This window comes from Pinus tabuliformis, chromosome 9 (genome assembly GCF_031772625.1).
Source record: "Pinus tabuliformis cultivar Carrire ecotype Pingquan chromosome 9, CPIR1, whole genome shotgun sequence".
NCBI classification, from domain to species: domain Eukaryota; kingdom Viridiplantae; phylum Streptophyta; class Pinopsida; order Pinales; family Pinaceae; genus Pinus; species Pinus tabuliformis.
In genome coordinates this window covers 1,973,649,893-1,973,663,780 of record NC_142307.1, presented here as the reverse complement: position 1 = coordinate 1,973,663,780, position 13,888 = coordinate 1,973,649,893, and the positions used below count along the sequence as shown (strand labels likewise).

The following is a 13,888-nucleotide window of genomic DNA, read 5'->3' as shown; positions in this document are numbered from 1 at the left end:
TCTGTATTTTGGACATTCGTGCCACCTGTTAGTTCTTCTCGCTTATCTTATTTTCCATGCTTGCGCTGGTGGTTGCCTGCTTTATCAGCCCAATTTTTTTGTAATTAAACGATCGTACATATTAGGACCTGTTTCAAATTAATAGGAAAGACTGAAAACAATTAATATAACAACAACAACAACAAAGAAAACTGACAATGGGGTTATAAAGTTGAGAGGCGAAGAAAGCAACATGTCAGAGCAACCACCGAGATTCAAAACCCCAGGGGCATGAAAATACAGTGGGGCCAGGTGCAAATCATACGTGACTTTTGGAGTAAGGTCACACATTGTTTAGGCAACTCAACTAGATAAAACTGCTCGTGTTCAATGGTCCGGCCCAGTTGTATTGTTTCTCTTTGAATCGAAAATAAAACAGACACCAAAAGAATATGGGTTTAAAACCCTGATTAGAGACAAAACCTGGGGCTTACAAACCATGATTAGGGGCAAAACTTGATAATTATAAAGCCTGACCCGGGACAATACTTCGTTAAGAAACATCACGAACATATGAGCACGCAAGTTGCCTTTGCTTAATCCATAGATATAATAAAACACAGAAAAGTTCAGAAAATGGTGTAGATTGAATTAGGGTTTTGGTTGCCATTTGGCATTATTTTTTTCACGGAAGTCGTTTATGATGAGAACGAGAAGAACCTACCTGTAAAGGATGGAGTCCGGCTTTGAGCTCTCTGTTAAGGCGTTCCCTTTCTTCTGCTTCTCTCTCGCGTCGTGCTCTGTCTTCTTTTTCCTTGTTGATCATTTCTGCAGTGAGGGGCAACAACGGCGGGCGGTCGTTCGGTATCAATTCAGGACGAGATGGAGTCCTTACAAGTCCTCTGCCATCGGATTTTTCTGAAAGCTCCATTGATGGTATGGTTTCAGATTTCTCTGCCGAATTGGGGTTTGTTCTAGCGATCGACTTCGGTGTTTCGCTCCAGCTGTCCGCTTTGCAATAGAAGAAAATATCTCAAATGCACATAAATATAGACGCAGAAAGATGGAATATATTTAAACATTGCTCTGATAAAATACTGTCACATACTTTGCCAATACTTGAGTGTGTATGGTTGAGATCCATTTAAAACCATTTTGTTATTTTGGTGATGAGTTGTATTTTTTATTAATACAAGGAATAGCCATAGTTCAATTCATTTATTTTTCACAATGTTGTTTTAATTAATTATTAAAAATAATTAAATATACTATATACTAAAGACTAAGGGAAAAGAGATGGGAATATGAGGATGAAGTTTGAGGAGGAGCATTTGGTAGCTTGTATTGCTGAAAGGAAATCTTTGTTTGTAGGGTTTATTGGGTTATTGCATTTGATAACAAGTTAAGTGTAAATAATATTGTGATATTTATTTTTGTTTGTGTTCTATCATAGGAGGCTTTACGTCTCTTTTCTTTCTTCTTCTGTCACATATTTCTTCATCCACCTTTATTTCCCTCTCTTTTCTCAGTGTATCGCTTTTAGGCTAAATCTGTTGCTTTCCAACTTTTTATCTCATTGATCAATAAGGTGACCCAGAAAGCCCTTTTGAAGATTGTACGCATAAGAGAGGAAATCCCTTAAGTAAATCTCTCAGCATCCTCGAATCGACAACAGGCTTTGGATCTAGCAAATCAAGACTTGGTTGGTCATTCTATGGGGTTATGGCCTTCCCTGAAAGTAATGTAAGAATGATTTCAACACTTGGTTTGGAATGATTAAGGGAACCCAGGTCTCACATTTTTTTTATGGGAAAGGAAGATGAGGGTCTAATCTTTAGAAGTGGGTCGTATTTTTTGGGAACAAAGAGATTGTATTCAAATTGATGGACTCTAAATTTCAGTCTAGACAATGACATCCCTTCGGTGATTCCAATGTGGGCTCGCCTTCCCCATTTGTTGCTTCACTGCTGGTAGGGAGACATCCTAAGGGCCATTGGGAATTCTTTGGCAATTACATTGATAAAGCAAAACCAAAGGCCAAAATGTTATCTTGTGTCTAGATCTATGTGGAGGTAGATCAGGAAAAATGTTTACCAGAGGTTGTGGAACTGGTAATTGACAACTAGAAATTCATCCAGCAAGTGGATTACAAGCAATTGTCATTCAAGTGTAATAGTGCCATGAGTATGGGCACTTTGCAAAAAAAATGCCCCAAGAAGGAAAGAGTGGTGCCATCTATCCAAGTCAATAATGATTAGTGGCAGTGGATTTAAGGAAAAAAGAAGCCAAGTAAGCAAGGACCTGGTCAGCAAAAAACGCAGAACGAGACTGCTCAATCTAGGAACCCTAAGACTCCACAGAAGAAACCACAAGAAGCTACTCCAAGATCTTTCTTGTCTCTAAAACTGAAGAACAAAGACAGAGTTACCATTGGGTTTGTCAAGGAAGCCCCCTCAAATTGTGCTCATACAAATATGTATGACAGTCTAGCTCTTGATCCTTTCAATATTCTAACTAACATTCTGGACACAACTTTAGAGATCAGCAAAATCCTAATTGATACAGAGTTAGTTCAATCTCAAGAATTCCCCCTCCCCCCAAAAGTGGCCAACAATATAGAAATTGGGGAAATTCCCAGATCGCCTAAGGGATCGGATCCCACCTAGCTCCTCTCATTGGGAGGGAAAGGATCCACGGACACGGAAGACAAAAGAGATGATGAGCAATCGAATGTGGTTCAGGAAGTCTGATATGGGAAGACATAGGGCAAAAAGGTTGCAAAGGAGAATAGAGAGGAACGTGTTGAAAAGGACAAAGAGCTTGGACAACAAAGAACAATCCTAGGAATAATAGGAAAGCAGATGTGTTGCCTTTGGGGCAGCTCCACCCTTAAGTGGATCCAAAATTAAAAATCTCTAAAATGATGAAATTCCTCTCATGGAATTATCAAGGATTGGGTAATAAGGAAGATTATGTGAGAAGATTGATCAAAAGAGAAAGGTCATCCATTGTCCTTTTTCAGGAAACTAAGATGGAGGAAACTTTGGTTATCCATAAGTGTAGTAAGGTGTTTAAGGCTACTAGAACCATTGCCCAAAGTGCTCGGGGTGCATTTGGGGGATTGTGCACTTGTTGGGATGAATCGATGTGGACATATATGTCCTCTCAACAGTCACAACATTGGATCATGACAGATTCGTTTCATAAAGCCTCTTGGGATTGACTTAAAGTGGTAAATGTCTATATGCCAACCTTGTATGGCGAAAAACAAGAGTGTTGGAACTCTTTGTTGGCCTTGCTAGATGCGAAGGGTAGTGACAATTTGTTATTTGTCACAAACTTTAATGCCACCATTACAAAAGTTGAAAAGAAAGGGGAGTCATTGGTTAGAGATCTTTTTAGAGAAAAAAAAAAAGGAAGATTTTATGTCTATTGGCAATTTATGGGATGTCAAGCCCACAAGAGGTAAGTTTACATGGAACTATAGATGGACAGGCCAGGGGCATATCGCTGCCAGGGTGGATAGGTTTTTGCTTCACAGTTCCTTTTTGGAGGGTCCCTCTGTGTGGTCTTTAGAAAACACCTCGTGGGGCGACTCTAATCATCAACCAATTACGCTCACTCGGTCTGATGTACAAAGGTATGGTCCTATCCCTTTTTTATTTTATCCTCTTTGGCTTCAAAATGAAGAGTGTGTCGCATTCATCAAGAGCACATGGAGTCATCGGATTGAAGGATCTCCCATGCAAATTTGGGAAAGGAAAATTAAAATGTTAAAGGGGGATCTAAAAGCTTAGGCAAAAGTAGGGTATAATGTAATTAAGGAACAAGTGAGCAAAGCTCAATCTAAGTTTGAATTAGCCTAAGCGCAATTGAACAATGAGTTGGTTTCCCTTAGTGCGTTGATGAGAGAAAAAGAGACTTTTTATGCTTATCAAAAGGCCTTAATTGTTGAGGACCGACATTGGAGACTAAAGTCCTGAAGTATGCAGCTAAAGGAAGGGGACTAGAATATGGCTTTCTTTCACAAGCAAGCAAAGACAAGAGAGTTCAAAAACAATGTGAGAGATATAATAGACTTGCAGTGGATCAAATTAATTACTCATCAACAAATCAAAGACAAAGCAGTGCTCATTTTCAAGCCCTTTACTATGATATGGGCCTGGGTGACCTAGAGCTAGAACAAATAATGTTGGAGAATGTCCCCATGTTGGTGTCAAAGGAGGAAAATTTGGACCTTATTAAACTCGTTTCGAAGGAGAAAATCCAGGAAGCAATATGGGCCTTTGATTTTGAAAAAACCCCCAAGACCTGATGGGTTTTATACTCATTTCTACAATTAATGTTGTTGTAACAACCCTGGTTAAAAAAAATCATGTAAAAAGATATAAGACAAGGGTCATGGGACATGTATTCCAAGTTGAATGGTGGGAAAAACATCCTAGCGAGTGTTCATTTTGATTATTATGGCTAAAGGACATGGGAAAAGGCAATGACAAAGGCTTTGAAAAGGCAAAATGGCATTTGGGCAATTTATTTATGAAAATAAAGGAAATTAGGAGAAAAGGAAGGTGAAAGGTCACATGATGCATGTGAGGAGGAAAATGAAGAAAATAGAGGCCTCATTGATAAAAAGGCTTATAAGGATTAGTTGGCAAGCTTTTGTTGGTTTAGACCCTTTGTCAGTTCAATTTTGGAGCTCTCCTTTTATTCTCTCTTTCTCACACCCTTGGACACTTAGAGTTTTCTCGGAGCACTTTAGCATTGGATCAAGAAAAGTACAGAAGGCAAGAGGAAGGAAAGATCAAGCAAGGAAGAGCATGATCAAGCATCTGCAACGGGATTATTTGCAGGTATCGATTTGCATGTGTGATTTCCTTGCTAGATATAGCATGCATGGTTATGCATGTGTATTCTTGGTTCTCTTTTTGTCATTGGCATGGGTTTTTCCAGGTGTGAAGGTGTTTTTCATCCTAGCCTTGCCATTTTCGGATAGCCATGGTGTGATGGATTTCTTATGTTTTGGTTGAGCTATATTGTTGGATGGATTCGAAGCTGAGTGAGGTGGATCTCCGAGAGAAAAGAACACATGGCCTAGTGCTCCCCAAATTGGGCTGTGGATTGCGGTAAAGTCATTGGCCTAGTAACCCTTGAACAGGATTGTGGGTTGTGGTAAAGCTAGGTATTTTGTGCCTCGGTGGGACTAGGAATCCTCGACCGGTGAATAGCGGAATATATGGTAAAGCCTAGAGGTGGGTGCTCTCCATAAGGCCCAGGAATCTCGAGATGGGATATATAGTAAAGCCTGGAGAGTGGAGTCTCGATTAGGGCCTAGTGATAGGGTATGGATTGCGGTAAAGCCCAGATACTGGTGTCTCGATTATGGCCTAGTGATCCATGAATTGGACTGTGGATTGCGGTAAATCATAGAGACTAGGAGACAAGAAAATTCCTCAAGGTGTAGGTGGAGAAATCTAGTGGCATCCATGCTTATTTATGGCCTAGTGATCCAGTGAGGATTACGGTAAAGCCTTGCTTGTTTTGGCGTAGTGATCCGGTGAGGATTGCAGTAAAACCTAGTTATATTGATGACGGTGAGGTGGTGTAGCCTTGGGAAGCCTTGGTTGAGGTTTGGTTATGAGTCCCACATTCATGCTTCGAATATGGCACGAGGGTGATTGGTTGAAAGAAAGATTTGGTTCAACCAATCTATGGTTGGGTGGTTCATGGAAGTTCCATACCCATTTGGCTTTCGCATTCATTAATAAGAGTTCATTTCCTTAGTATTTTATGAGCAAATGTATTGGTTCATATGTGGCATTTATGGTTGATGTATCCTTATTATTTATGTTGTTTATATGCTGGTTATGAGTATATTTTATGGTAGTAATGATGTATGGCTCTCATCACGTTTTGATTTGTAAATGAATGGACGATGAATATATGACCCAATAGATGCTAATGCAACTAATGTGATAAGGCATCAATGCTTCTTAGTGATTCTCAGATAAGTATGAGACCCCTATGCTTAGATATGTTCTTATGACCTGTAGAATGCATATTTGTGACATGTGTTGACGAACTGTTTGTCATGGCTAGTAGGGTTCCAGTCAATTCCTTGTTCAAGTATTTGCATTCGTATCATTGTTTCTATGTTACTTTTTATTCATGGAAATTCCATGAAGTTTTGGGCAGTGGCCTAAGACCTGGCCTCAAAAAGTGACACAAAATCTGGGGTCGTTGGCTCTAAAGTAGCTGAAAAATACCCCAGTTTCTTGCATGCCCTTGCTATGAGAGCGAATGGAGGGTCCCAGTCGCATGCATGCCCATGTCATGGGAGCGACTGAGGCTCTAGGTCAGTAAAATGCTAGGTTGTTTCAGGGGTTGATCACCTAGAAGGGTTGGTTGGCTCTTGAGGGTTATACAGCATGTGTAGAAGGTCATATTGGTTGTGTTGTGTCAGTTCCACTTCCATAATTATACATGGGGAGTTGAATCAGATCATAGTAGCCTCTTGTTGTATTTTTACCCCAACGGACCAGTTAACTTGGGTAAATGTGTGAGGAGGGTGTTACAGAGTGGTATCGGAGCATGGTTCAACACTTTGACTGGATGGGCAAAATGTGTTTGTCATGCATGCATGTAGGTTGTATATGTGCTTGTTATGTATGCATGGTAGTGGTCATGGTTACAATTGTGTTGCCATGTAGGAGTTGATAATGTTATTGTTGGGATGTGTTTTTTCATGAATGCATGTCTGTGTCTATATGTTGTTATGCATGCAGTGTCATGGTTATATTTATGCATGTACAGTAGGTCAAACATGCATTGTGAGGTCATTGTATGTAGTTTGTGCCATCGTAACATTATTGGTATGTTATTATGCTAATGTGTTAGCTGAGATAGAGCAGGAGATGCAAATCATCAAAGCGAAGTTACAACACTAGACTTCGGGGTAAGAGCATATCGTCATATAGGTTTGTATATTTGGCATGCAGGTATGTGATTAATGGTTGTTATAAGCATTAGGGTTACTTATATGCTTGTCATTTTATTGTTGTCGTGGTTACATGTATGATAGATGCTAGTGAATCAGTGTGGTCATATGCACGTTCGTCAGATAGTCATGCATGGTAGTAACTTCTTGTTGTTTTATGTTAGTTAACTTGATGATTATGTTATATGTTGTTGATGAGTATGTTATATGTTAATTTGTTGTTGTTATGTGTTGGTTAACTTGTTGTTGTTATATGTTAGTTAACTTGATTATTAGGGTTATTGCATTAAAATCTTGATGTTATATGTGTCGTGTTAATTTGGATTGACCTATGCAAATGATTATGGTTATGACATTCACGTATGAGTTAATATATTGTGGTATCATGTCATACTAATCTAAATTGACGGTGCATATGTGATTGTTATGCATGAATGACAATTGTTTATGAGCTTATGATGTGAACATGTTAGCTTGTTATTGTTATGGATATCGTGACCTTATTTATGTTTGAGTTGATATGTTGTGAAGTTATATCGTGCTAATCTAGATTGATTGTGCAGACACGATAACCTCCCCTAAGATACATTAAGGTATGAATTTGCTTAGGTCGTCTATTTGGTGTTTGAGTATTTGGTGTCCATTGTGTCATCTATATGTTGCTTGAATGTTTGATTAATTGCATGGCATGAGTATGTGTCTATAAGATTTCATGAAGAAATGATATTGTTTTAAGATGGTTGTACTAACACATATGTGTTGAGACAGATGATATGTACTTGAGTGTAAGTAGGTGATAGTTGTAGCATTATGTATTATGACTGATGAATGTGAGTTGATTGTTGATTATGACATGGTTGTTAGACTTGGTAAAGGTTGATTTCAAATTAATAGATATGTTGTCTTGATCTTTGGAACATGTGATCGACATGTGTGAGCAGTTGCAGGGAAACATGCTTGGTATTAGCGTGACAAGGTAATAGTTGAATTGTTTATATAACTAACAGCGGGGTGATGTGACAGTACATAATAAGACTTGATTGCAACAAGGTAAAAAGGTAAAAGAAGGGAATTGGGTGAGGATTCCTTTGGCTATGTTTGGAAACTGCAATTCCAAATGAATGAATGCTTTGAATACAAGAAGTCTTCTTAACCTAGATTTTGTTTGACATTATGTGGATATATGTTATATTCCTAAACATGTATTTGACAGATATATTAGCTAGTTTCTAGTTATAGTTGGGTTCGTCAAGAGAATTGGAATCCCTTGAGGAATGATATGTGCAGGTGTACAATGTGGCAACGTGCTTGGCACAACAAGGTAAGATAACTAGTATATTGTTATGTTTACTTATGCACTGACAGTTGTGTGTTTATGGTAGTATGATGCAGGGGATTGCATGGCAAAAGAGACTACCATGAAATATTGAAGAAGGATCAGGTTGAATTTCCCTTGGAGGCATTAGGAACCCATGGGGTTGAGTCATGGTGTTTGTCGTGAGTTTTGTGCCTTTGGTATATTTTGTGACTTGTTTGTGCTTGATTTGTAATTTTGTTTATGTTTGGTGCATGGCCATGCCACTTGGTTTGTGGTTTCGTATTGTTATTGGTTTTCATGGTTTTCTCTTGTTTGCTTCTTGGTCTTGCCTTTTATGTTTTGAGAGTCTTGGGAATTGGTTGGGAAAGAGGAAAGTTAATGGAGCTCGGGAAGAGTTGAATGAAACCCAACAAATGATGTAAGGTTGGATGAAGCTCGGTGCATGGATAAGGGCAACTAAAGGCAAGAGTATGACATCCGATTGAGTTGGTTGGGTCCATTGGGATAAATGGACGATGGTAGAACAAACATGAGAAAAGTAATCAGGAAAGGTAAAGTAAATGGATTTGAGGTGTCAAATGCCTTGGCTATGTTGGGAATCAGTATTCTCAATGTTGTGCATGTTGTCAACAGATAAAGGGAGTTCTCTTAACCTTGACCTTATGGTATCTGGTAATTATGTTGTGATCGTGATTATGTTGATGTATATATATGTATGTCATTGTCTAATAGGTTCGTTAGAAATCATAATTGTTTAATGCTAATGTTTATATGTATCTCGTTATCTGACAGGATCATGATTGTTTTATGCTAATGTTTATATATATGTATGTATCTATGTCACTGTCTAACACGGTTGTCAGGAATTGTTCTTGATCCAGGTGGCTCTAGAGACACACATAGGACAAAGAGGGCTTATGGAAGCTCAAAAATCAAGGTGATCAGAATTCTTTTGATATAGGCCCAGAGCGTAGATCTTGTCGTCCTGATCGCAGTGGTGTGAACGATTCGTCAATCCGAGTTCGTATGAGGATGGGGCATGAAACCTAGCTCCCGAAAGTAGGTGAATTTGTTGGATCGTTAATTTGTCTAATATCCCCTATCTTAGACAAAATAAAAAAATGCCCCATTTAATCGTATATATATATATATATATATATATATATATATATATATATATATATATATATATATATATATATAGATATATAAGGTGGTGGGCCACCACCCCCAAACTATATTACAATAAAACAAACAAATTTTAATTACAGGCCGACGGGCCATGACCCCCGCCGGCCCTCCCTCAACCTCATAAACAAAATATAAATTTTAAATATGGCTCGGCGGCCATTACCCCGCCAAGCCCTCCAACGAATTCCCATATTAAATACGGGGTGGGGGGTCCACCAGAGGTGGACCCGGCCCACACCCCCCACCAAAGGTGGACCCGGCCCACACCCCCCACCAAACCCAACACCACTTAATATATCGTATGTATGTATTTGCGCCGACGGGAATCGAACCCGCACGGCCACGTGGCTGGCCCGCTCCACGGGCGGCCCAACCTCCGCCATGTAAAACAACATAACGAACCATCATTAAAACAATACGCCCCTCTTAAATAGTGCCAACGGTGCAATCCAAATGTGTTGCAGAGGTTACGGGGCGAGCCGCCCAATGCGGACCCGACCCCCTAAAACAAATTAATGCAGTTTTTAAAAAACGAATGGTGTGTTGATATGGAGGGATCGGGGTTTGACCACCCAACCTCCTCCTCATAATTCAAGATTTTTACCATTGGGCCAACGGTCAATTCATTGTAATATCTGCCCAATTTTTTTTATATAAACTCATTTGTCAGTGCACCCAGGGGAGAGAGGAGCCAAGAGTGCGCATGGGAATCGAGACAATTTTTAGTCAATTTATTGCAAGTGGAACCATGAGCCCAGAGAAGAGGCAGGCGGAACCATGATTGGGCGAAATTCTTAGGAGGGTGAAATTTTTGCAATGTCCAAATTGGACAAACTTTATGTCAATATTACACCTCTCAACGACATGAACCTGATGGCACAGTCATAATTTTGATATGAGCAGCAGATCCTCAGATGACCCGAAGGAGGGAATCTTTGAGGAATCTAGGGGGAATCTAGAAGATTCCTTAAGCCCCAGACTTCCACTTTCTTAGAATTCATAAATTTGATAGCCGATTTTACACTATTCGACACCACAAATCTGATGGTGCATTCAAATTTTCCATTTGATCTTTTCATTTTTCGGCCACTTTTCAAAGTGTAGTGCAGGTGTCAGCATTCAACATGCGAGCAGTCACTTCCATGAGATTCGACGCCGTGAGACTGATGGTACAGCGAGCTTCAGAAGTTTGACATCTTTTTCTTCAAATGGCCCCAGGATGTGAGGTATATGCAGTATGTTCATGTACTTATTTTTGCTGTGAGATGCATTGAGCTGCACAAATCCCTGTTTGATGTCTAATGTGGGATCTTGTTTTCTTACTTGTTTCATGATTCCTGCTTGATGTGACGTGGAATCATCTGTGGGATGTACTTGTTGTCATGATTCGTCATGTTTTGTTTGAGATCCCTTTGTTGTATGTTGATGGGATACTCATGTGTCTCCATGTATGTTTGCATTGAGATCTCTCTTATGCCATGTTGGCGGGATGCTCATTATCATCATGCATGAGTTTAGGTCATATTGATAGGAGTCCTTTTCGAATGAGAGTTCCTGTAACGAAACATATCTTAGAACCACTCCTGCGTGAGGACATTTTCCTTGTATGATAGTGACCTCACCACTTATGTACATCATCACTATTGAAAACACTTAATGCAGCGGCCTACACCATCTTGACACCGGGGCCCGAAGTCGTAGTCCCTCCTTGACGAACTCCGTTATCAACGTCTTGTATTTTATGTTGTTGATGATTTTCATGTTCCTTCTTCTTTACAACATGCATAAATGTTCAATTATGCTATTTTAAATGCAATTTTAATCGCATCACGAAAGTAAAAGATCTTGGTTAAATCCGGGAGGTGAGTAAACTTGGATCAAGTTTGGTATCAGAGCGGTCTTTGCATGGATGTGAATTGCAAGCGTGAACAATGGAACATGCAGCGACAAAGGATGAAAAAACGATGTACGAGACCATGCTCAAAATTTCCAAAAGGGTGGAAATAATGTATGAAACTCTACAGAAAGAGACAGAGGAAAAGGAGCGATTGCAGCTTCAGTTGCAAGCCACGGAACAGGCCCTGGAAGAACTGAAGCACAATAAACAGAACCTTCAAACAGAGAACGTTGAATTGAAGATGCTTCAACATGAAGAGAAAGAGGAAAAACAAAGTTTGCTACGACAGTTGCAAGCTAAGGACAAGGCCTTGGAAAAGCTACAACGTGACCCATGTGAGGTAAAAATTAGTTCTCTAAATTCATGTATGTGTCCTGATGATGATTTCGTTGTTTTTGAAAATCATACCACATGAATTGGCTCCAAACTGTTGAAGAGAATGGGGTATGAATGAAAAGGCTTGGCGTTAATGGCCAAGGCATTATCAACCCCATCAAAGTAGAAGAATTACCCTCCTAGGCAGGACTTGGGTATGTCAGAAAGGAAGTTGGGGAATGCGCCAAGACAACTAGTGAACCACCAACAATAGATGATGAGAAGCCCTCATCAGTTCTTTCCAAATCGACAGAGGAGGTAAAAGATGTTGATTTCCTTTCGATTTCGTCTTCACATACTATGATTTCTGTTGGAGATTTGGGGATCCCAATTACAGGGACAAACATGAGGCTCCTTACCAGGATGAGGTACAAGGAGGAAAAGGAACTTGGTGTTGATAACCAAGGCATAAATCAACCATTTGAGGTTGTGCAGAGACCTCAATTTGCAGGCTTGAGATACACCGAAGGAGAATGCTCGAAGGTGTCAGATTCTTCCGAGACATCGTCAAAATCGTCGAGGAAAGAGAATGATGGGAACACATCCCCATCATCCCATGGCAATGTCCATTGCAAGGAAAAAGCTGAGGCAAGCTCTCATCGCCATACTGACACCAGAGACGGAAAGAAAAGGTATAACCAGTTTCGATATTCGAATGTTCATTTCGAATATAATCATGTTGTTAATGATGAGTGTATTCATTGTGTTGTACTATATGTATGTCTATGTATTGTGTTGTGTTGTACACCGGTTGTAGGTGTATGTATTGTATATTAGGTGTAGGTGCATGTATTGTATGGTGTTGTATGTCGTGTGTGGTATAATTGTGTATGTGTACGTGGTTGAAGAGAAGGCATTGGGTGTTTGTCAATTGTGGAAACTGATCTAGTGTGCATACGAAAAGGATCGATTAAAGGATAAGTATCAATATTCTATTTCAGTTTTAATTATGCATGTGATCTATGATTCTAGTTTATGATGGTTACATGTGATTTATGCTTTTGATTATGATGGTTTCGTTTTGAACTAATCGGATGTGACATGTTTATACATGATGATTTGGTCAAGAGTTGGTTTGGCTTGTTATGATAGGAAGTAAACATGATTGCAAGTGTACCTTATTGACAAGCTACCAATGAGATATGATGTGAATTTATTTCAATTTAATTTTAAATCTAATGGAATTTATGTGCTTGGTACATGAAGCACGAAAATGCTCGATTGGGTGGTTGAAACTGACTGCAAGGATTAGCAGCAACAACAAAAGCGATTGGAACAAGTAGCAGTATGTTGGTAAAGCGTTTCAGGAGTAGGGCCATTATGGGACACTGGTACCCAATAGTGTCTATTGGTTTCCATGAGCATGCTATGACCATATGATGGTTTTGAGGCAGGTATATGCCTTGGTTTTTGTATCTTCCGATGCTAGGAAGCCTTGCCAAGGGATAGATTTCTCGGGATAGGGGATGTCAGGGAACTTGGAAGGTGAGTGACTGCACAAAAGGGGATGACCGGATTGCTCGAGGGATTGTGTAGCAGAGAAGGGAAGGTGAAGATGGATTTGTTTTGATCATTAGCATTGCCAGATGGAAATCATATGCACATTGGGAGTGTGCCCTAGAATAATGAGTCAGTAACTTTTCACTGAGAGGACAAGCGGCGCAGGATTGTAGTGCTAGACATTGGATGCAGCTTTGACTTTGGTAGTGGATTATGGACTTCCTAAGAAGGAGGTGAATCCTGGTACTACTTTGAGGGTGTAGGTGTAAGCCTTTGGATTCCCTTGTTGCAGATGCAAACATCATATCCTTTTATTTACTGGTTTAAAAAATGTGCATATGTGTATATTATTGTAAATGTTGTATTGAGTTAGATCTATAAAGCTCCATCGACAATATTATTATTTGTTGGCTGAAGCAAATGTGCATAAGTATATGTGGTTGTTATTGTAAATATTGTAACGAGCCGTGTTATAAAGCTCCAGTAAATGATATGTTTTTCATGTTTTCAGTAGTGGTCATTGTAAATACTGTAACGAGCTGTGTTATAAAGCTCTATAGGTATTATGTTTTTCTTTCAACGGTCTTGTTGGAATATAGGCGTCATTGAACACCGAGGACGATGTTCCCCT

General features: G+C 39.6%; 1 protein-coding gene across 2 annotated transcripts in view; it reads right to left on the bottom strand.

Moving 5' to 3' along the window:
• The window catches only part of LOC149156915 (eukaryotic translation initiation factor NCBP-like), a 112,950-nt gene extending 111,848 nt beyond the window's left edge, over positions 1–1,102 (bottom strand). For both annotated transcript variants that reach the window (XM_089438795.1, XM_089438794.1), the window contains exon 1: positions 704–1,102. In XM_089438795.1, the coding sequence (XP_089294921.1) occupies positions 704–910 (207 nt within the window). In that variant the 5' untranslated portion in view covers positions 911–1,102. The remainder of the gene's footprint in view (positions 1–703) is intronic.
• Between the last annotated feature and the right edge of the window lie 12,786 nt (positions 1,103–13,888).